The sequence below is a fragment of the Pan paniscus genome, chromosome 10 (genome assembly GCF_029289425.2).
Source record: "Pan paniscus chromosome 10, NHGRI_mPanPan1-v2.0_pri, whole genome shotgun sequence".
NCBI classification, from domain to species: Eukaryota; Metazoa; Chordata; class Mammalia; order Primates; family Hominidae; genus Pan; species Pan paniscus.
The window spans coordinates 65798620-65821247 of NC_073259.2; the positions used below are offsets into that span (position 1 = coordinate 65798620).

The 22628-nt window shown below is 53.7% G+C and overlaps 1 protein-coding gene across 1 annotated transcript in view; it reads right to left on the bottom strand.

Annotated features, from left to right (window-relative positions):
- The window catches only part of TSPAN11 (tetraspanin 11), a 69936-nt gene that overhangs the window by 9368 nt on the left and 37940 nt on the right, over positions 1–22628 (bottom strand). The window contains exons 4-7 of the mRNA XM_034936095.3: positions 8695–8769; positions 7660–7764; positions 4649–4807; positions 4185–4271 (exon numbers count right to left, since the gene is read on the bottom strand). Coding sequence (XP_034791986.1) covers positions 4185–4271; positions 4649–4807; positions 7660–7764; positions 8695–8769 — 426 coding nt within the window. The remainder of the gene's footprint in view (positions 1–4184; positions 4272–4648; positions 4808–7659; positions 7765–8694; positions 8770–22628) is intronic.

Here is a 22628-nt window from a genome sequence, read left to right on the forward strand (position 1 = left end):
GTTTTAAAGCTTGTCAGGTGATCCCAATGTGCAGCCAAGGTTGAGGACCACTGCCCCGGGGCTCTGCGGAGGTCTGGTCCCACCTGGAGGGTGGCCTGAGCTGGCACCTCCCACACCCTGACTCTCTCCATGATTTCTACCAGTGCAGTTCCAGGCCACATCTTTGTGGGCAGCACCCTATCATGTAACTCAGGCAGATGCCCTCTCTCTGTTATAGGCTTAAGTGCAAAACAAAACAAAGCTCAAGTGCAAGGACTTTAATTCTATTAAAGGTTTTACCCTTCGTTTCAGCACATCTTCATATCCAACGAGCTCTTTTTTCAATGATGGCTTTATCATACAACAGACCAGAAATGCTAGGTAAATAGTTGAGCATGCTTCCTGGGTCTTCGTTGAGATCACCAAGAAAAATGAAGAGACAGGTCTGAGGCTGAAGGCCACGGCCCGCTCCTGGAGACTTTTTGCCAAGCTGATGTGAACTCTCATCTCTCATCTCTCTCTCACAGCGTGGCCATCCAGCCTGCCCTGATTTCTCCTGAGCATACAAGTGCCTGGTCCACACGTCCACAAGGTAACAAGGAATGCATTGCCAAATACCTGGCTGAAATCAAGGTGTGCTCCCTTCATTAAATATTCTGCTTAGTTTTCAGTGTTCACAAACCATCTACTTTAACACTCCAGGTGTTGCAGGACATCAGTCTCAAGGTCACTGGTTCCTGCGATGGGAACCTTACTGAAAAATCATAGAACACTAGATCCAGAAGGTTCCATAGAAATGGGCTAGACCCACAGCTTTCAAGCTGTATTGGAAACCCTTAGTGTAGCTCAGGGCCACCAAGGGCAGTGAGGGGAGGCCGTCATGCTAGGCTTGTCCCTGCCTGAAACAGCTCCACCTCCTATGGTTTATATACTGGGCTCCTACGTGATATTTCCATTGAAAAGAGGATGCTGCTACTTAAAAAAGGCTCACAAATATCCAATCTGTCCATTTTACAGGTAAGGACACTAAGGGCTCAGAGAGGGAATGAGATTTCCCTGAGGTCACACAGCAAGAGGTGGGGCTATGTTTAGAAATCAGGCCCTGTAACTCCCAAGCAAGATTTCTTGCAGTAGCTGGGGGCTGGGGAACATTATGACACCATGTTGGACTGATATTTCCTGAGCCTTGGGGGTCTTGGAAGTGCCAGGCTGGGTATGTAGGGGAGATAAATGCCTGGTGTCTGCTCTCTAGGAGGTAAACTATGACCCTGGGGAAGAGACTGGTATGAGCCCTTTCTCAAAGCTTAGGACCCACCTGGGACTTGAGCAGTGCAGTGCCCAGCGTCAGCTGGCAGAGGGAGCCCTAACCCGAGGCTTGGCCGCTCCTGGGCTGGCTCAGTGGGCCACAGCAGAGAAAACTGGGCAAGAGGTTGAGAGCCACCGAAAGCCATTCCATAGCAACGGCGAAGGAACAGACTGCGTGGTGGGGGTTGTGAGTGGGCAGGAGGAGTGGCAGGCCTGCAGGTCCACTGCTCAACAACCTGACCTCTTCAATATCAGACTTATGCAGCTGTGTGGTTTACCTTGACCGTCGGCTCTGGGCATCCGCAGTCCTGCTCCCTGCCCTCAGCCTCACTGCCCTCATCTGCAGCTTCTACAGGCTCTCAAGGCCAGAGAGGTGAAGAAGCAATGGACAGAGCAGGCCCCCTCAACACCTGGAGTAACAGGTTTCTGGAAAGTTCAACTGCTCTGTGCTGCTGAGCATACCTTCTCCTGTTCCCACTGACTACTCCCCTGGGGTTCAGCACACAGGACAGAAGGCCTGCCCTGGGGAAGTGCAATAGAGGGGCAATGCTCATGCCACCTGGGCTCCCTGGCCCTGCAGCTGAGTGAGAATGATGGGGAGCAGGCTGGTCTGGCCAAGGAACAACTAGAGCTTTTTTTTTGAGAGACAACGTACTAATGCAGAAATCATAAAAATGATGGGTATCATTTATTGAACACCTGCTATCTGCTCAGCCATGAGCCAAGTGACTTACATGGATATTGCTAATTCCCATCACCAGGCAAGCAGATAAGGTATAACTAGCCCCATTTTACAAATGAGTAACTGAGGCTCAGAGATGAAAGAACTGGCCCTAGGTCAGTCACACAGCTGTAGGTGGCAGAACCAAGATGGGTGTCCCTCCAGAGGCGACAGACCCTCCTCCCAGTGTGTTAGGCTGCAGCTAGACCTTCCAGGCCCACAGATGATGTGGGTAGGTGGCACCATGGTTTCCAAGGACCCTGCACTGGAAGTCTCTCCAAGCCAGCCAAGGCCACTGTCCCCTGCTTCTCTTTCCCACAGATCTCTGTGTCATGGTAGGGAGTTCGGGAAAGCAAAGAACCAAAGCCAGGAGACCTGGGTGCTGGTTCAGGGTGTGAGGCCCTGGGTAAGTCACCTCTCTGGGTCTCAACTTTCTGATCTGTAAAATGTGGAGAACAGCTGGGTGCCATGTCTCATGCCTGTAATTCCAGCACTTTGGGAGACTGGGGTGGGCAGATCACCTGAGGTCAAGAGTTCGAGACCAGCCTGGACAACATGGTGAAACCTCAGCCTCTACTAAAAATACAAAACTAGGCGGCGTGGTGGTGGGCACCTGTAATCCCAGGTATTTGGGAGGCTGAGGCAGGAGAATTGCTTGAACCTGGGAGGCGGAGGTTGCAGTGAGCTGAGGTGGCACCACTGCACTCCAGCCTTGGCGACAGAGTGAGACTGTCGCAAAAAAAAAAAAAAAAAAAAAGCGAAGAACACTACTCCTTGTCTGGCCTGGGTCTCAGGTTGTTGTGTGGACCCAATGAGAGGAAGCATCAGAAATCCTCTGAAGTCTACAGAAAACTGGAGAAAGACAGCTTCCACTTCTGGAGGCCTTCCTATGTGCCAGGTACTTCGTAAGTGGGTTGCAAGCATCGCCTCATTCTTAGACCTTAAGAGCTGGGGAAATGGTCCACATTTTGCAGATGAAGAAGTCAATGGACAGGGAAGTTAGGTAGCTCAAGGTTACCTAGGAGCAAAGCCAGGACTGGACCCGGGCCTTCTGGGGCCAAAGCCTCTGCTCCTCCCCTTCTCTAGATGGTGCTTAGCCCTGGAGTGGGAAGGGCTTCGCAGGACAGCAAGACTCCTAGAAGGACAGCCCACACTCAGCTCCTGCTGAGCGGAAGCAGGCGTGTTCGTGAGCTGGGGACTGCAGGGGCCCTTGCCGCTGAGGAGGCCTTCCTGGCTCCCCTCCTTCGGACCCTTGACTAGAGTAACCTGAGAGAGTCACCCTGACTTCCTGGGTGGCAGCCAGGGGAGAGGGTACAGGGAGAAATGGGAGCTAAAGGCATTGCTCATCCTCAGGGAGACAGCTGGATGAGGGCGCACACACACACACACACACACACACACACACACACACACAGTCACTGCCCTGGACACCAAAATCCATGGATGCTCAATTCCTGATATAAAATGGTGCAATATTTGCATATAACCTATGCACATTCTCCCCTATATAATACCTTAACTCATCTCTAGACTACTTATACTACCTCATACAGTGTAAATGCTACGTAAACAGTCGGTATATCGCATTACCCAGGGAATGATGGCAAGGTTGTTCAGTACAGATGCAATCATCCATTTTTTGGAATATTTTTCATCTACAGTTGGTGGAACTCACGGATGCAGAACCCACAGACATGGAGGACTGACTATACACACACACAAACACACATGCACACACAAAGGAATGAATGCAGATACGTGCACACTCACACACACATGCACAAGCACCCCTAAACACCTATACGTGCATACAACCCCAACCACATGGACCCAGAAGCATGCAGACACACGTGCCACAGATGGCTTGCACGCTCACCCCCACGTGCACACACATGGGGTGCATGCACATACCTGAGCCCACACTCACACTCCGCCCAGGTCCCTGTTCCTGACAAGTTCATGTTGTCCCCAGCTATTTTCCTTCATGTTCTCTGGGGGAGAGACTGACCGTGGGATTCAGCCTTGGTTGCAGAGGGAAGGGGAGAGAAGAAGAGAGCAGGGTAGGGTGCGGGTGTGCAAAGGGTCAGTTATTTCAGCCCAGGTGGTTACTGAAGACCTGTGTCAATGGGAGAGGGGTTCAGAGCCCTTCCACCCCCGCAGTCCCCGCACTGCAACTCACCTGCAGGCAGGCCACCCCGATGCCCACCGCCCCCATAAGCAGCAGGTGGTCGGCCAGGAACTGCTCCAGCTTGGTGAGGCAGCCTCCCTGTAAGAGAAGGGCAGGTGATGCGGCCATGGCCCAGGAGCAGGCATGGGTGGGGACGGAGGGCGGGCTGTCACTGCAGCAGAGGCCGAGGACAGGCCAGAGGACTCACAGGCTGGACCCAACCTTGAATTGCTCACAGGCTACTTGAGTGGCCCCAGGGGCATGCCATGGTGTCCTAGACTCTCCGGTATGAGCGAGCTGCTTGTCCCAGGGCTTTGTAGAGACTCTGGAAAGCCCCAGACACTGTGGGCTTGTGGCCAAGGAGCACATGTGTCCTGCTTTTCCCACACCCACCTGCCTGACCCAGCCTTTCTGGGGCTCCTGAACGGCCAGGCCAGGGCCCTCTCCTCACCCCCAGCTTGAGCTTGGGTGCTCACCTCCACCTTATAGATGTTGGAGGGGTGGGCCCGCTGGCCGCAGCGCGCCACCACTGTCTTGCAGCAGCTGTCGGGCACCTGGCGGCCCTCGGCCTCCCGCGACAGGATGTACGTGCTGTGCTGCCAGTCGGCTGAGCTGTTGCTTCCGCAGCACTTGAACTGGAGGCAGAGGCAGAGGCTGGAGGTGAGAGGCCTGCGTGGGGTTCCAGGCTGCAGGACACATTATTCAAATACTAACCCAACCCCTATTTGTCTACCCAAACCATGGTTAGTTAGTATTTGTATAATGTGTTTTCCCTTCCCATGCTTTGAGCAGAGAGCTGGTCACGCCAGGGCCCTTCTCAGACTCATTGCTGAATGGCCTGCAGGATACCTGCTTGCCAGCTTTTTAGCCACCCAAGTCCTTTAAGGAGATTATGCTGGGTGTCTTGGGGGCAGGCCGGGTCTGCGAGGTGGGTCCCGAGAGAGTGAGGCTGTGTACCACTGGGTGGCAGAGCCCAGGGTGGACAAAACCACAAGGCAGGGGAGTTTCCTGGTCACCCAGGGGTCAGGACGTGGGGACAGAGATCTAGCCTGGTCAGAGGCTCCCAGGCCCCCATTCAGGCTTTGAAGTCTCAGAGCCCCAGACCCGCCCATGGCACTGGGAGACCAGTGTCAACCAGAGGGGCTGTCATGAGTGCTAAGACCTGGGGTCATCTGTACCACCCCAGGGCAGGGAAGCGCCAGCCCAGATATAAAATGATTCCAAGACAGTGGACATGGGTTGCTTCTTGCCTTTCCCAGTTGCGGCACTGAGATTCAAAGTTCCTACACAGGACAGAGAACAGGGCTGCTGTGAGGCTGTTGCTGGTGTATGTCTGGAGGTGGGTGGGGTGGAGGTATGTTTAGTTCAGGTAACAAGAGTTTGCTAGGCAGCTACTATGTGCCTGGAGCGAGGAAACTTGAGTAAGGCATGGGGCCTACCCTTGGGTAGCTTAGCATCCACTGTCGCGTAGTAGATGACAGAAGCTTGTGTGTGGCACAGAGGAGGAAGGGGTTAATGCTCTGTCCAGGGCCAGGAACAATCCACAGGGATGAACAGGGGCCCCAGGAGTTGAGGAGAGCATGACAGCACACAGAGCAGGGACTGGCACAGTGCGCAGAAGGAGTCACGCGGGAACTGCACATTCCACGTGACTCTGCCGGTCTGTGCTGGTGCCACCTGATGGCTGTGTCATTTGTAAAATGCGGACAACAGAAGTACCTCCACGCTATGCTGTTGTGAGGACTGAAAGAGGTGATTCATATAAAGCACTTAGAAGAGAGCCCGGCGCCGTCAGTGGTGAAGGAGAGACACCTGCTTCCACCATCACGCTTGTGTGAATACAGCTTTGTGTGTCTCTGTCATTTACATCCACGTGCTGCTGCTGGAGGGCCGGGTGCTGGCCCTGGCTCTGCAGCCACTGCTTTCTCAGGGCTGTCTCCTGCCTGAGACGTGGCCTGGGGTTCTAAGTGTTTCCGGCCTGTGTGAGGGCCGTGTCCACATGCACAGACACCCTGCAGGTCTTCGTCAGCAACACAGCCTTCGCTGTCAGTTGTGCCTTTCCTCACCTGCCCCTGGCCCTGACCTGCCACTCCCACCCTCTTCACTTAAGCAAACCCCGCCTCTGCCCCATGGAACCCTCCCAACCTGTGCTGCTCTCTGTTCTGAGGGTGGCCCAGCCTTGCACTGCATGCACATCGCCTGCTGTGTGTCCAGCTTCCCCGAGGACAGGGATCCTGTCCTGTTCCTCTTTGTCTAGCACATTTCCTCACAGGTGAGGCCCAGTGAGTGGAGTGCACACTTAGTTTTGCACAGGGCTGGCCAGCAGTGTGTGCTGCCTCCTCCTGGTCCTGAGCTAAGCCCATGGGGTGCGAGTGTGTCTGTGGGTGTGCACTTGTGTGTACATGCGTGTCCCGGGCCACTATTTCAGAGAAGAGACTCCTCCCTGAAGCACCCACTGGGAGCTGGGCCTGAGTCTTGGAGAGATGGGGAGGGGCCTTCCAGTTGATCCATGACGCCGCTGGGGCTCACAGCTCCCCACATCTACTACCTCTGCTTGCCTGACGTTCCGGAGCCAAGATCAAGCCAGGTCCAGGGGGTGGGGGTGGGGAGTGGGGTGGCAGAGAGAAGGGGGACCAGAGTGGGCAGGTGGCACTGCCTTGAATTTTCTGACACGGACACATCCGGATCCTAGAGCAGTGCTGTCCAGGAGAACGTTCTGCAATGAAGGCAGCATCCTACATCTGTGCTGTCTGATCGGAGCTCACTAGACACATGGGCTAATGAGCACTAGAAATGTGGTTGGTGTGACTGAGGAACTGAATGTTGTATTTAATTGAGCTGGAAATAGCCACATGTGGGTGGTGACTACCGTATTGAACAGGACAGCTCTGAGGTCCATTTGCCCATCCCTTATGTCTGGTCAGGCCAGTGGGTGTCCCTGGAGGGATTTGCTGCATCTCTTCTTAGGAGAAAACCTTTCTGTCCCCCAGCATTCTGTCTGATGGCTCACACTGGAGGGTTCTTGCGGCAGCTTAACTGAAATACCTCCGCTGGTTACAGCTCACTCTTACGGAGCCACAGCAGCCAGCTCCCCGGGGAAGGAGGAAGGCAGCCCCACGGATATAAGCAGCCTGGAGAGGAGCTTCCTGGCCCAGATCCCGGCAGGAGATGGAGTTCTCCTGGCACAGCCGGCTTCCTGGCCACAGAGGCCCCAGAATGGGAAGGCAGCAGGGGTGGGGCCTGGAGGAGGTGGTCGGGGAAGGAGAGGAACCAGGCTTCAACAGGTAGTTTTCATGGCAGTGGGGACATCTAGAGATGTGGCCAGGTTTAATGCTCATGTGCCCTAAAGAGGCTTCATTTTAAGGATGTGACATTTGAGGCTCAGAGAGGGTAAGTAACTTGCCTAGGGTCACCCAGAAAGGAAAGAACAGTCAGGATTTGAATCCTTGTGGGCTTGGCCTTCAAGGCCATATGGGGCATGGCTTACATCCTGCTGGAGTCGGTCCACTGAGGCGGTGATCTGCGTGGCTCCGGGCTGCCCGTAGTTCTCAGCCAGAGTCCAGTTCAAGTGCTGCTTCAGTTCATCACTCAGCTGAGGAGGGTAGGAGCGAAGGCCCCATCAGCGGGACCAGCCCCACCCCTGCCCTGGCACCGGGCCCACTTCCAACTCCCCCCAGCTAATTCTAGAACACTGCGGACCGTGGATGGTGTGATGCGGAGGTTTCTCAACAGGGTAAGGGACCATCAGCCAGAGACAGTGTAGAAGATGGCTATGGAGAGGAAGACACAAAAACTGAGCCCCAACTTAGGGCAGAGGTGTGATGGGCAGAGCTGAGAGAGGCTGGGGAGATGGCTCAGGTAAAGGGTCACATCCAGAAGCTGGTGGGAGGCGGTGGTGAGGCCAGACACAGGGTGCTTTGAAATGTCTGTTGATCTTAACTGTGATCATGAGGTGATATTGAAAATATTTATAATTGTTACCCTGTGAGCATCATAGCAGCACTGGCTTGAAACAACCAGCAGGGTCGCACTGTCTCTACCAGCCAAACATCACCATGGTCATGACCTCGAATCCCCGATTCAGAGGGCTCAAGGGTGGGAGTGGATAGGACTGACTCTAGGACTCACTCCATCCTTGCTCAATCCAGGCAGGCAAGGCCCGATCCTGTTTCGGGGTCTGGCATGTGACCCTGGCCCAGGCCTTTCTTCTTGGATGTCTCTGACAGATGGATTCATCCTCTAGACCATTCTTGGAAGGGGAGAGGGATGACCCAATGTCCCTTGGGAAGCCCCCGTCCCCAGCTCCCATGTGGAAGACATTAGCATCCACAGATGCAGCACAGAATTGCTGGAGCCAGGACAAGCAGCTGGGATGCAGATGTGTAGGGGGATTGCCAGGGCCTGGGAAACAGGACCACCCTTGTGCCTTCCTCAGCTTCCCTCATCACAGTGCAAACCTCCCTACCCACATTGCTTCTTCAGGACACTGACAGAGGATGCAGGAGGAGGAAACGTCACTTACCCTCTGGTAATACACATGGGCCAGGACTCCCGCCACCAGCTCAACCAGGAAGATGACAAGCAACAGGCAGAAATACTAGCAGCAAAGAGAGAGGACGGTCACCACTGGGATCGGGATGCTGCTATGACAGATGTTTCCCCACAGTGGTGGGGGTGGTAGAGATACCTGCTGGGACCCCTATCATCCATGCCATCTTCCTCCTGGATGTACCAGCCTCACTGGCTGCTGGCACCAAGTTCCCCACTTACTCCTTCCCTCTTTGGTCTGCTGACAATTCAGTACCGCATGTACCCATCCAATATGTATTAAATACATGCCATATGCCAGATGCCAGGTAGCGTAAGTAAGACAACTATTGCTCTCAAAGTTATTGATGGTGGGAAGACAGATGAGTGACTGCAATGCTGTGTTACAAATGCAACTATAGGGTAAGCTCTAGAAATGGTAGGAGGCTCCTGGTAGGGTGGGCAGTCAGAGAAGGCTTCCTGGAGGTGGTGACACCTAAGTAACATCTTTAAGGACTGAATAGGCATTTGCTAAGTGAAGGAGGGAGGCACATTTCAGGAAGAGGGGAGAACAAGTGAAAAGCCTGGAGCCTGCAGGAAGCATGGGGCATTTGTGTTCAGGGAGTGGAGAGTGCCCTTGTAGTTGGAATGCAGGGACAATCGTGGACTGTGACAACCAAGGCTCAGGAAAAAGCAAATCACAGGTCCAAGGGAAGGTGATTCCTGTGTTGTCTTTCAGCCCTGATGCCCATTTCCTGTTCTACATGGCCCTGCAAGGGTTCTCATTCCCCTAACTACTGCTCCTCCCACCTCACAGCCCTGCTGCTGCTGCTGGCTTCCCAGCCCTGCACTCAGTGTGACCTGTAGAAGGACATGGGCCCTGCTTCCTTCTCACTCCCACCTGGCTTGCACAGTCAGGAGGGCTCCTGAGACCCGGCTTGACCAACTCTGCTTGCAGGAGCCAACAGGCCTAGAAGGCATGTTGGGCCTCCCTCTCTCCCTACCCTGGAGGAGCACGGAGAGGGGGATGAAGCTGGCTACAGGCAGCCACGGAGCTCACAGGCAGGGACAAGGAGAGAGAATAGAGAAGAGAGGAGAGAGGGGGAGCACTACTGATGGAAATTGGCCCCACTGTGGGGAAGCTCAGCCAGACTCATGAGCACCTGCCACCCAGGCTGCCCCCAGGCACTGCCCGCCCACCTGGCCACAGCAGGGCAGCTACCCGTGGTCACTGGGATGGCTGGATTCTAGGGAAGGCCCAGTCTGTGGGTGAGACTGAGACTCTAGGGCTCACCCAGCAGGGAAAGGAGTGTGGGCAGGAGGGATACGGTGGTGGGTGGCGGCGGAGCGGGGGCGGTGCCCAGGATAGACAGAGCATTTCAGAGGCAATGCTAATCCATGGGCCCATGGGCCTTGCCCAACCATCTCCTGCACGACTCAGCAGGGAGCCTGGCATGGGCAGGGATTAAGGAATACGGGAGAGGGGCCATTTCTTTTCACAGGAAAAGAACTGTGGTCCAAGAGCAAGGTTTCCTTTCAAATGAAGTGCATTACCCACCTCCTCATTGCAATTTTACTGTGTCCTATAGGCTCCCAGCATCAGGGACACGGAGTTTCCAGTCTCAGAATAACAGTGTCAGGCCTAGCCCCATCATTTGTGGGGCCTGAGGCCAAGAGCACAAATGCAAGGTCCCTGCCCCTTCCTTTCCTACCCCAGGCTCTTCGCTGCATCAGGAAAAACCTCCAGCTCTGTCTGCCCCTCCCTCAGGGTCAGATGCCCCTTGCGGGATGGGAGGTGTGTGGAGAGGGCTGGGTGTGGTGCAGGCTAGGGGCACATATGCCAGGGGTCTAGTCAGCCTCAGGACATGCTTGCAGATGCTGCCTGCAGGCACAGGTTGTCTGGACAGAGGATTCACTCTCCTGGGCCCCTGGGAGGAGGTCAGGAAGTGGCGGGAGGGAGTTGCAGATTCCACAAGGGGACATTCCCTCTGCCCTACGGACTTTCCACTCCCTGGGGAGGAGTGTGGTTGAAGGGGGCCTCAGGACAGGGGCCTGGGTCTGCGTGTGGTACTGAGTGGTATGCAGGGTAAGCTAAGGCAGGAGGCTGAAGAGAGCATCTGTGGATGGTCCCCCTGCTTGAGGAGCCTCTGAGAAGCAGGGTCCAAACACTGAGGAAAGCTGGGGGAAATGTCAGTGGACTTGGGTTGGGTCCAGGCTCCACCACATGCTGGCTCTAGCTGGATGGCTGCTAGTGCTTAGGTGCAAATTAGAAAAACGTGGCTCAGCAAGAGTTGCATGGGCTGGATTTCAGCCTTCTTTGGTCCCCTTGTGTAGGACGCAAAGTTTAGGGACAAGGAGGACCCAACCAGGGGGAAATGTGCTTTCCAGTGATCTAACCCGCCTCCTGCCCTCCCAGAGCTCCAGGTCCCGCAGCATGAGGGGGTGCGGTCCTTGTCAGCCAGAGGCAGGCGTAGCCAGCCCATGCCAGAGTGTGATCCCCCTGGGAGCGGCCCGGCCCATCAGACAGAGCATGGCTACACATTCACCCTCACCCCACCCAGGGTGAGGCATCCTTGTTTCTGAGTCTCCTTGACTCAGGGGCTCTCCCCTGCCATGCGCTGCTGGGCCCTGCGGCTCCTCTCTGACATGCGTGCCCTTCCTGCCTGCTCCAAACTTCCCTCCACCATCCTCAGCTACGGTGCTGAGGCCGGATCCCTCCTGCTGCACAGGACCTGAAGGCATTGATGCCAGTGGCTCCCAGAGACCTCTGGGGCATGGGAGGAAGAGGTGATGGAGTGCCCCTAACTGACAGGAGCACCCAGGCTGCTGGCAGCTAGGAGAGCCGCATCCTGGCATCTCTCCACCTTCCTTCTCTCCACCACCACTGTGAGCTGAGTCAGGCCCGTAGGATACTCCTGGATAGCTGGCAGTGTCACGCCACTTCTCGGGGGAAGCCACTGCCCCAGTTACTGTTGAAGACAAGGTGGGGAACAGGGAGGATGGGGAGGTAGAGATACTGAACCTCACCCCTTGGTTTAGTGGCTGGCTAAATTAGTACATGCTACCCCTGCACAGGCTGGTTCAGAGGCATCAAACAGGCTATCTGACCTACGGAGTGGTCAGGAGGAGGGGAGAGAGCTTGGCAGTGGCGGTGGTGTGTGGGGATAGCCTTCTCGAGCTCCAGTGTGTTAAGATGCCTGGAAGGGGAGTGAGGGCCTGGCCTGGGGCTTCAAGGGGACTGAGGCCGGGTGCTGGTGGGCACAGGTGCTGGCTCCAGGCAGCAGCTTCCACAGCAGGGAGGCTGCGGGTGTGTGACTCACCTGGACAGGTGTGTGACAGGCCCAGGAGGCAGGCAAAGGGTCCCTCATCAAGATGCTGGGACTTCAGCCGGATGAGGTCATGGGCTCTGACAGACCCGTCACCTCTGCCCCTCCACCCTGCACCTTACCCAGCCTTTCCTGACTCCCTGGGTCCGGCGCGATCATCTCAGGGCCCCTGCGGCACACGCTGGCTCTGTGTGCAAAGCTGAAAAGTGTTCCTGGTGTTGCTGCACACAGTTCTCTTCACACAGGCCAAGCGTCCAGCCTTCGGGCCTTTGCCCTGCCTGTCCCCCTGCCTGGAATGCTGGTGCCTACCTGTCCTTCCACACCCAGCTCGGCTCAGTCTTGGCTCCACCAGGCTATCCTTGGGCAGGAGCAACTGCCACTCCCCACCGTCTGAATGCCTGCAGCGCGTCATCTGCTGTCTCCTGACACCTGCACTCTCTGCTTTGCCCTTCTCTCCTCAGCTGGACTGGGCTTCACCTCTGTGTCCCTCCCCTTCGCCTGCCGTGCAGTTCCTCAGTGTAGGTCATCACCGGATGAGTGACACAACTTTACCCATTGCTCCGTAGCACTGCTCTTGCTTCAGGTGTTACCACTCTGTCCCCTAGCATGACTGTGAGCTTCGGAGAAACAGGGACCACATCTGAGGTTGCTTCTGGCTCCTCCACAGTGCCTGATGGTGCTGGGTCTAGACATACGCTTAGCAGACATCTCCTGATAAAGACGCAGGAGTGCACTTTCTAATAAAGTACACCTATGAGACAGCAGAAACTGGCTGGAGCATAACCAGCCCCATGCTGGGGGCAGTAGCTTAATCTTTTACTGATCTGAGAGTAGCATAGCACAGTTACCTTAGTTAAATTTACACCAGTGGTTTTCAACCTGGCACAATTTTGCAACCAGTGGGTATTTGGCAAAAGGAGTATCTAGAGGGTCGAGGCCCGGATGCTAAGCATCCCACTGGGTGCAGGGCAGTCTCCCGCAGTGAAGAATTATCTGGCACAAAATGCCAGCAGTGCCGAGGTTGCAAAACCCTGGGTCACACATTTATCTTCAGGTTCTCAGGCTGATGCTGGGACTTGATTTGCTTATGTGTCCCTATGCACTGTGGGAGCCACAAAAATAAGATCCAAGGAATGTTACCTAGCTCCCGAGGAGCCGGAAACAGAACATGGACAGAAGCATGTGCAGCACTGTACCTGCCTGGGAGGGCACCTCTGCAGCAGAAGGCTACTTGCCTTGACAAAAGGAAGGATCAGGGAAGCCTATATTGCTTCAGCTCACATCCCCATGGGACCCTGGGGCTGGAATTCCATGAGGGAATTCCATGAGGCCAGGTACAACCCAAGAGCTCTCAGTGTTTCCTTGGGGATCATCTGTTTTCTGAAGCAGCTGTGGATTCCTCCAGTTGCCTCAGTGAGCTGCGGAGGGGTGTGACGCCATAAGGTTTGTGTTAGGGGTTGACTCTAGGAAGCATCAAGAAGGTTCTGGAAACACCTTTTGCCTTCTTTAAGTTGGGTTTGATATTGCTTTTTGAATTATTATACAAAAGTCAGTAATAAGAAATTCTCAGCCCATATTTCCATGTAGTTAGAATTCACAGGACCTCATGGTGTCCTGCTTTTCCTAGCTCACTGTGCCAGAGAGGGCCCCCGCTCCACCAATAGAGCCCAGAATTCTCTGCAGGGAGCCTCCAGAATCACTGGCCCATGGCTTAGGAGGCAATACCCCAATTCAGGGCAGGCTGGCCTTGCTTCTCAAAACTTAGTAGAGGAGGAGAGGGCAGGCAGGTTTTCTGTAGTGGGAGCAATAGACAGGCATCCCTTCCAGCAAAAGAAAAAAAAATAACCCTTTCTTGGCAGAGGCAGTGCCTTACTCATCTGCACAGCCCTGGAGCACCAAGCCTAGCCTAGCACATGGTACCCACATGTAACAGTAACAGCCCACATGTACAAGCTTTCCCAGGTGCCAGCCCCCCTTGCAAGCACATTGCATGGTCTCTCCTGTCCACCCTTGGAGATGAGTACTAGCATTGCTCATCACATTGCCACATGGGCACGAGCATCAGCCTCGCTTTATAGATGAGGACAGGAGCTTGGAGACGCTAAGTAGCTTGCTGAAGGTCACCTAGCAAGTACGTGGTGAGCAAGGAACAGAACCCAGGAGTTCCAGCTGCAGAACCTGTGTTCTGACCTGCTGCATGGTACTGTCCCCACTAAATGGGGGAGGGATGGACGGATGAGCTCACTCGGCTCACTTAGGGTGGATTCAGCATTTTAGGGCAGGTATGGTTCAGGTGAACACAGGGGTGTCAGTGCTCCTCTGCAAAGGACAGAGTGTCAGGAGAGGTGAGGAATGAGTAGGTGAAGATGGAGAGAATAGAAGGAAGCCCAGGGAAGCCCTCCCTGGGTGCATAAGCATCCGTCACTGCCCTGTGTTCAGTCCCCTGCGAGCTGTCCTGGGCACCAGTGGGGCAGGCAAGAGATAATCTAGGTGGCCCTCCCCCCACCTCCCCCCTGCGCAGCCGGCCTTCCTCTTTGCCAAGAGTGGCACGAGAGCAACTTTCACCTGCTCCTCCCTGCTACTCCACCCCTTGGCTCATCCTGGGTTCGTGGCCATGGATTCTAATGCCTGTTTCTGCCCCCTCTGCCCTTCGCTTTATTCAACCCAGCCTGCTCTTACCTCAGAAGCTAGGTAAGGCACTGTTGTACAAGCCTGAGAAACACTCCTGTGTGTGCACACAGAGCCATGCACAACGAAGCCTCCAGCCTCTGTGCCTTTTGCTCTCGCTGTTCCTCCTGCCTGGAATTCCCTACTCCAACCCCATTTGTGTTCTACTTATTGGCTGCTCAGCCACCAACACTCTCAGCTCAGGCACAGCCTCCATGAAGCCCTCCCTGAGCCAGAAGTTTCTGAGCCATGGTCTCACTGTTAGCATCCTTGTTTCTGAGCTTCCCTGACTCTGGGGCCTCCCTGCTTGTCTCGCTCCCTGGGACTGTGTACGTGCTGATCCCTGCTTGCCCTCCTGGCTCTGATCTTTACCTGTTCTGCCTTCATGGTCCCTGTGCCCTTGGTGTGACCTGAACCTATCCCACTGACCTCCAGCTCCACTCTGGTTTCTGTGACTGGTCTGCCCCTGCAGGTCCAGGGCTGCCGGTCCTTCCAAAATCGATCCCCTGCGGTCTGATGGAAACAGGTAACGAGAATTCCAAAGAAAGCTCCTGTAGCATCTGCCCCAGAGTCCTCCATAAAAACTATCCCATTTCAAAATATGCCAAGCTGGAGCAGTGTGTTAAGCATAGAATGGGATCCAAACATTCATCTTTCCCCATGTAGCAAAGCGATTTTATTTCCTATTAATTCTTTAATGGAACAGTTTAAACTAGAAGCAAAACTGGATATTTTCTAAAACTATAGCTCCAAAGGGAAGCTAGAACAGCATAGCACTCTCTGAACCAAACCAATGTTTTTTTTGTTTGTTTGTTTGTTTTTTACACGAGGCCTTGCAGGAAATATGCAGAAATATTTCACTGTGACATTAAGGTGAGTAATTAGATATTGAGTCCTTTTTATTTTTTTTTTTTTGAGATAGGGTCTTGCTTTGCCACCCTGGCTGGAGTACAGTGGTACAATCATGGCTCACTGCAGCCTCGAACTCCTGGGCTCAAGCGATCCTCCCACCTCAGCCTCCTAAGTAGCTGGGACTACAGGTGCATACCACCATGCCTGGCTAATTAAATTTATTTATTTATTTATTTGTAGAGATAGGGTCTCACCATATCGCTCAGGCTGGTCACAAACTCCTGGTCTCAAGCAATCCTCCCAGCCTGGCCTCCCAAAGTGCTGGGATTATAGGCATGAGCCACCATGTCCTGCCAGAAATTGAGGGTTGGACTTAACATCGCTTGCTGGAAAGCTGAGCCCCAGATAGAGATTTTGGGGCACATTCACTGGTGCATAAGAGACAGGGCAGCTCAGCATCAGCTGGTGCCATCTTTGAGGTAAGTTTGAAGAACTTTATAAAACTGGAATTTCAAAATTTCTCCATTGGATTGATTCTGCCACAAAGAAGGGAGCTTCACTGAAGCATTCCTCTTCTGTATCTCCAGCCATTCTGAATAATTAGAGATAGGGTTTGTTAAGCTTCCTGCCAAGCCATATCTAGTCAAGGCAGTCCAGGCAGGTTGGGATGAGAGGCAGGTACTAGCCTATTCTCAGAACAGGGCATCAACAGCCAAAGAAAACCCAAGACCCTGCCAAGGTTAAGTTGCAGGGAGGAGAGCCCAGCCCGAGGCTCCCAGCTGGCTCTGTGTGTGAGAGGATTACAGAGGAAGCCGGAGGGAGGGTCAGGGAGCTCAGAACCACCCGCCAAACAGGAAAAGTGAAGCCAGCTGTTTCAGTGGCAACAGCCTGGGGGAATTATTTTCTGGCAATTAACCATTAACTGCAGTGGGCTTGGAGGTGCAGCTGCCCGGCCCATTTGTGCAGAAAAGAGAGGATGTGGACTTGGGAGCCTTCAGCCATTCCTGTAACCAAGTGTCACTGTTAGAAGGATGGAGGTAACCTCTACCCCTCCTGGCCCCAGCCCAGGGCTCAATGCCTTGGTTGTCCAGCTGCAACCACACCAAAGGTTGGGATTCAGCCATTCCACCTGGAAGTGGCTTTACAGTGAGGGCTCAAGAATGTGCTCTGGCCAATGTCTGATACTGACATGTGGTTCTGGGAGCAGAAAAGGGGGCCAGGGCTAGGGTGCAGAAAGCCGGTGGACAGAGAGAGGGCATGCTGGAAGACGCAGGGAGGGAAAAAAACTGGGTCTTGGCGAGGCAGCAAGTCTTCTAGAGGCACATCAAGAAAATGTGGCTGAGGCCCTTCAATGTCCCAGCCCAAATGTTGGGGGTCTAAGGAGATCACACTGTGTGTGTTCCAGTGGGCGGTGAGGGTCATGGAAGGAGAACAGTTTCAGAACTCCAAGCCAAAGACAGGCATTTACTAGGATTCAAGCTGGGACTACTGAGAGCCCAGTCTGAACAGGCTGAGTGAGAGCAGCCCCCAGACTGGGCATTAGGGCCTGGCCAGCTGGCTGGGGCAATAAGGGCCAGACCCCCCACAGGGAGACACGGCGCAGGGAACTCAGAGGATGCTGGTGTTCAGTGGATTCAGGCATGAGGAAAGTGACCAATTGCTACTTCCTCCCAGTGCCCTGGAATTACCCAGACTTTCCCATTGGCTGTCTTCTTGCAGGCTGTGGGGGAGATAGTACAGCCTGAAGGCACCTGTGCAAGGGGCAAGGGGAGGACAAAGAGCAGAGGGGAGGACAAAGAACAAGAAGGAGACACCAGGCTCCAGGGAACAGGGCAGCCTGGAAGTTAGGGAAAGCCCAGAGAGGTCAGAGCCTCTGACCAAATCCAATACAAATTTAAACTGCCCGCATGGTCCTTTGCCTTTTAATACAGGCGCCTCATGTTCCTCACTAGACTCTAAGCCTAGAACTGGGTCAGAGTCCCTTTTTCCCTCCTCCCCTTCTCACCCTGCCTTGTGCCCAGCAGAGCAGGACATGCCAGGAATGTGCTGGAAATGCTTGTTGATGTTGATGAATTAGGCAGTCCCATCAATGCAATATGGAACATCCACTGCAGAAAATCGGAGGGAGGTGGTGGTGGAAGCTAATTGGCCATAGAACCACCCCATCAAGACAATGCTGCTGGATTGTGGTGATCAGGTACACCCGCTGCATCCCGAGAAGGATGGATGTCAACACAAACCCTATGAGTCTCTTGAGCGGTCAGCTCTTCGGGATGTTTGCATCCTGCTTCCCAAGGAGCCTTCAGGGTTCTGAGGTCCCCTGGTCCATTCCCCTGCCTGCACTGCATAAGCCACGCTGGATGAGGAAAGGACTCATGCTGGAGAGGGGTCGGGGTTCCCCAAGTCCTGGCTATAGAATGGTGGGGACAGCTGACTCAAAGGTTAAAGAGCCACCAAACAGATGAGGCAAGGCCCACCTTGGAGCTGGGTGGCTGGTGGAGCAACATAACAGAATGTGTAGGTAAGAAACGAGCCAGGGAGGACACAGTCCAGTTTCCAGGCATGGGGACTCAGGCTCTCCTCACCCTGAACTTCCCACCAGCGCCAGCTTCTTCAGAGGATGTGGCCCAGCTCAGGCTGCAGGGCCCTGGGAGCCATGGCCCTCAGAATAACTCTTATTTATTTAGGTTCCTTCTTAAGGGAGCTTGGTCATGGTGATGGCAATAGTGATGTGAATGTTCATTAGAGCCACATTTTTACCATCTTTTTATAATGTGGTGACTTGCTTCCCAGGACCTGAAAATACTTCTTCGTTATCCTCACACATCATCCTGTATAAAACGGCAACACAAGGAGGCAGGCAGAAGCTGAGTGACTTACCCGAGGTCCCAGAGCAAGCTAGGCAAGGTACTCGAAAACCAGCTTTTGAACCCGAGCCCATATATTTTCACCTTTGATTGTGGACTTTAGTGCCCTGGTTGACCACGTCTTGGCCTGTTGGATGGAGGTGTGGCAATTCTGGATCCCCTTGTTTTAGAAATTGGTTTTTAGAACTTCTTACTTTTTTATCCATCCCCTAAATAGAAAAGAACCCCCAATAAAGACCCAGTTTAGTCTGAATCATCCACCATGATCTTCATTTGGCTTAAAATATAGAAGTTTTCAGAGCCCCCATTCACAACTCTAAAAATATCCCTTTCTTTTGATCTAGGTGGCCTCTGTTCTGGTCATTGACCATAGGCTCAGATGGCCTGAATTATCTCTCTCATGCAGTCTTTGCTAAAAAAAGATCTGGTATGAATAATTTAAGCCCCATTCCTGTTCCTGCCTGGCAGATTTCCAGTGCCAAGCTGATCATCATTTCAGCACCAGCAGAGATGTGCTATTTCTGTCCCCGATGGCCACGTCCTTCTTGGGAAAGTGACTTTGAGGAGCTGCAGATGAGCTAGGAGGAAGGGCTGTGCCAGGACAGACATCGTGCCTGTGTGGAAGCTGGATGGTCCCCCTCTGGGTCATTCTTTGGGAACTCCTCCCGATCCAAGGTAGTTGCACATCATTCAGATGCCTGGTCTTTCATCTTTCCCTCTCCTCCTCAGGGACCACTTGGTCTAGTGATAGACTCACTGCCCTTCTCCTTTGGAGCTTCCCTCACCTGTCAGCTGATTCAAGATTTCAAATGGAAGTTAAACATGGAGGGGACAAAATGAAATGAAACAAGGAAGGAACTGCTAAGAGCCATACAGCACTTTTACACTGCCTTAACCACACCACTTTAAATGGGAGCCTGGGTTTTAAAATTCCTACTTATGTTAGCCCAAGAAAGGTTGTACAGGCACCTTCTTGGTTTAAACAATCAAGTGCTCGATGCTTCACGGGCTGTTGGGCCAGGATGTGGATTACTCAGGATCCCCAGCTTTACCTCCTGCTCTGTCCTTGGGCCAGTTGTCATTGGTTCTTTCATAGAGGGGCAGATAAAGCAAAGAAGGCAGATTCTAGGCCATGGAGTTTGCTGTTTGCTAGCGCCCTGGCAGAGATGCCTGTCTCCACAGTCCTGCGTTGGTGGCTGAGTGCATGTGTGCGTGCATATGCATGTGTGTGCACGAATGTGTGTGCATGCATATGCATGTGTGTGCACGAATGTGTGTGCGTGCATGCACACTTTTTTCTGACCTCAGTTTCAAGCTGTTGCCTCCTTGATGTGTCTGTTTAGTGACTTGGACCAGAGAGATCACCGGTTCTGTGTGGGATGGGAGTGAATGCAGGCAAGTCTCTAGAGAAGAGGGTAAAGTGGAGCTGAGAAGAAGCAGGGAATCTTGCACCAGCCTGTCCAACAGCTGCTGTGCCCCTCTCTGCCTCAAGCCCCAGAGGGATAAGACTCACTGTCTGTTGACTCCCCGAAGTGCAGAAGGGTAGGGTAAGAGATGCCCAGCAAGGCTTTGGGCAAGCACAAGGCCCTGACCTTCACTGACTCTCCACATCTCTCCCACATGCTCTGGGCACAGGGCTTGGCTCCCTCTGGGCAGGCCATCCAGACTAAGTGACAGTCAGGTTGAGACGCAGAGGCTGAAGACATTCATTCTTCATGGATCAGCCTGGATGTCTGGACAGATCTCATGAACAGATGGTGTAAGAGGAAGTGTGGAATGGGAGGCTGTGATCAGTGGCTTGGAGAGCACAGCGTGGTCAGGTGCTAAAGCTTAGGCTTCCCTTCTGGCCTTTGAGATGGCCAAGGGGAAGCGCTCCTATGATTACACTATTCTCCAAAAAATCCAATAATTCTGAGTGTCTCCCACTAATGCCTGGGTGACCCACACACTCACCCACCCAGTGTCTTTCAGCCTGTAACCTTTGGATGGAGCACTGGGCTCTGTGACCCTCAAGGTCCCTTCTAAGCTGAATATGCTCTGACCCAGGTGTGCTGTTCTTTCCTTACTATAATGGGAGCAACGAGGCACTGAGATGCCTGAGGCTTCTAGGGTCCCCTCACTACACCCCTGTCTCTTGCCTTAGGGTTCTGGGCTAGGTGCTGGAGGGGACCCTCCCTTGTTACCAGCCAGATCTCCAAAAGCCACTGCTCCATGAAGACCTCTCCATAGATGGAGGGCAGGGTGTGCCCTGCACACATGCTCCCCCTTGGCCTCTGGTCCCTCTGCCTCCCATCAGGCTTGTCCTCCTCCCCAGGGAAGCAGACTCTTAGAGGTGATTCCAACAGACAGCAACGCACAGTCCAGCTCCAGCCATTACTTGCTCCACATCTCAGCCCAATTTCTTCATCTGGAAAATGGGGGTGAATATGACCTCTTGGGTTGCAGAAGAGTGTGGTGGGTCAGAGCGTGGGCTTGGAGGCAGACTGCATGCCGCTCACCAGCAGTGTGTATCATGCATTTTAAAACTTCGCATTTTTCTTCTGCCTCCACATCCCTACATGCAGACTGTGCGCACCTGCTGGGGTGACCAGGTGCACCAGTGTGATAGGGCTGGCTCTGCTACAAGTTCCCCTTGCTACCCTCCCCTGACTGTGACCTAGTGACATTCAAATGCACCAACGGAATCCCCTCCTGCCTTTTCTTATGGCTCTACCCTGACCCCCAAGGAAAGGGTCTCACCCACTCTCTGTTCCCTGCCTGCTTGGGGGAGCCCTAGTCTTTGGCTCTCCGCCCGTGTGACCCCGCCTCCTGTTGTTGTGTGCAGTGAATCTGTCTAGGACAGGGTGTCTGATCTTTTGGCTTCCCTGGGCCACACATAAAACACAGTAACGACAGCTGATCAGCTAAAAAAAAAAAATCACCAAAAAAAATCTCATAATGTTTTGAGAAAGTTTATGGATTTGTGTTGGGCCGCATTCAAAGCTGTCCTGGGCTGCATGCGGCCCGTGGGCTACGGGTTGGACAAGCTTGGTCTAGGACCTGTGAGTCTGGTAAACTCTCTTGTCCTGTGCCTCTCCTGTGCCCCCTCTTGTGGCCACACCTGACTGACCATCACCTAAAAGAACACAACTGCCAGGTGACTCTGGGCAAATTGCTTCACCTGCCTCTGCTCTCCGTTCTTCCCCGTCCATACACAGAGTAAGAGTTGCTGCTCTGTGGGGCAGGGCGAGGACTGAGTGAGTTGATGCGCATGAATGTTGAGTGCAGCGCTTTCTCGGCACAGAGTTCAGACTACCGGGACTTTGCAGGTTGCTGTAGTGAGGATAGAGGGAGGTGGCTCTAGTGAATAGTGGCCATTTGTGTTCTAATTGGGCTCTGGGAGGAATGCAGGGCCTGTTTCCCAGTGCTGCAGGGGACCACTGGCCTTTAGTGGCTCCACAGAAGCAGGACAGATGGCTCTGGGTCAGAGGAAGGTGCTCGGTGGGGGCTTCTGTATTCCTTCTTGGGCTGTCCAGAGGTGAGTCCTGTCCTTTCTAAACAAGATGACCCAATGGAAGGAAGGAGGCAGGTGAGAGCATGTGGCTCGGCAGCCTGCTCATGGGCAGACCTCCAGGCGTGAGGGCCAGAGGCTCAGCCTGAAGCCTGAGGCTAGGCTGAAGGCCCTGCTTGCTAACAGGTGCAGAGCCGGACAGGACACAAACAGGCTTGCTGACACTGCAGAGGAGAGGGGTTCTTTCTCTGGGCCCAACTGCACTGATCCCCATAAGCCTCATGGCTGGTCAGTGCCACACAGAGGGAATATCCCCGGGCTGCGCTACATGCCTGGTTTTATTCAGTCACATCACGTGCCTTCATCCAGCTATGTTGGTCAGACCTGGGATGTGCTACGTGGCTCTCAAGGACCTCAGTTGACGGACCTGCATCACCCTGCTGGAAATCCTCATGGTAGGCCCCATGTGGGGGTGGGTGGTGGCATGGTTGGCTCTCAGCACACCTGTCCCACCTGCTGGAAAAGAGCTCAAAACCCAAACTCTGGGGGCCTTCACTTTAGGAGACATAGGAGATAAGCAACCAATTTTAACACATGAGCCTAATTTAGATTCTAACTCAAATGTAAACATAGCAACAACAGTTTATGAGTCAACTGGGAAGATGTGGAACTGCTTGGTTATTTCATGATATTAAGGAATGACTGTTAATTGCTTTAAAGTGTGATA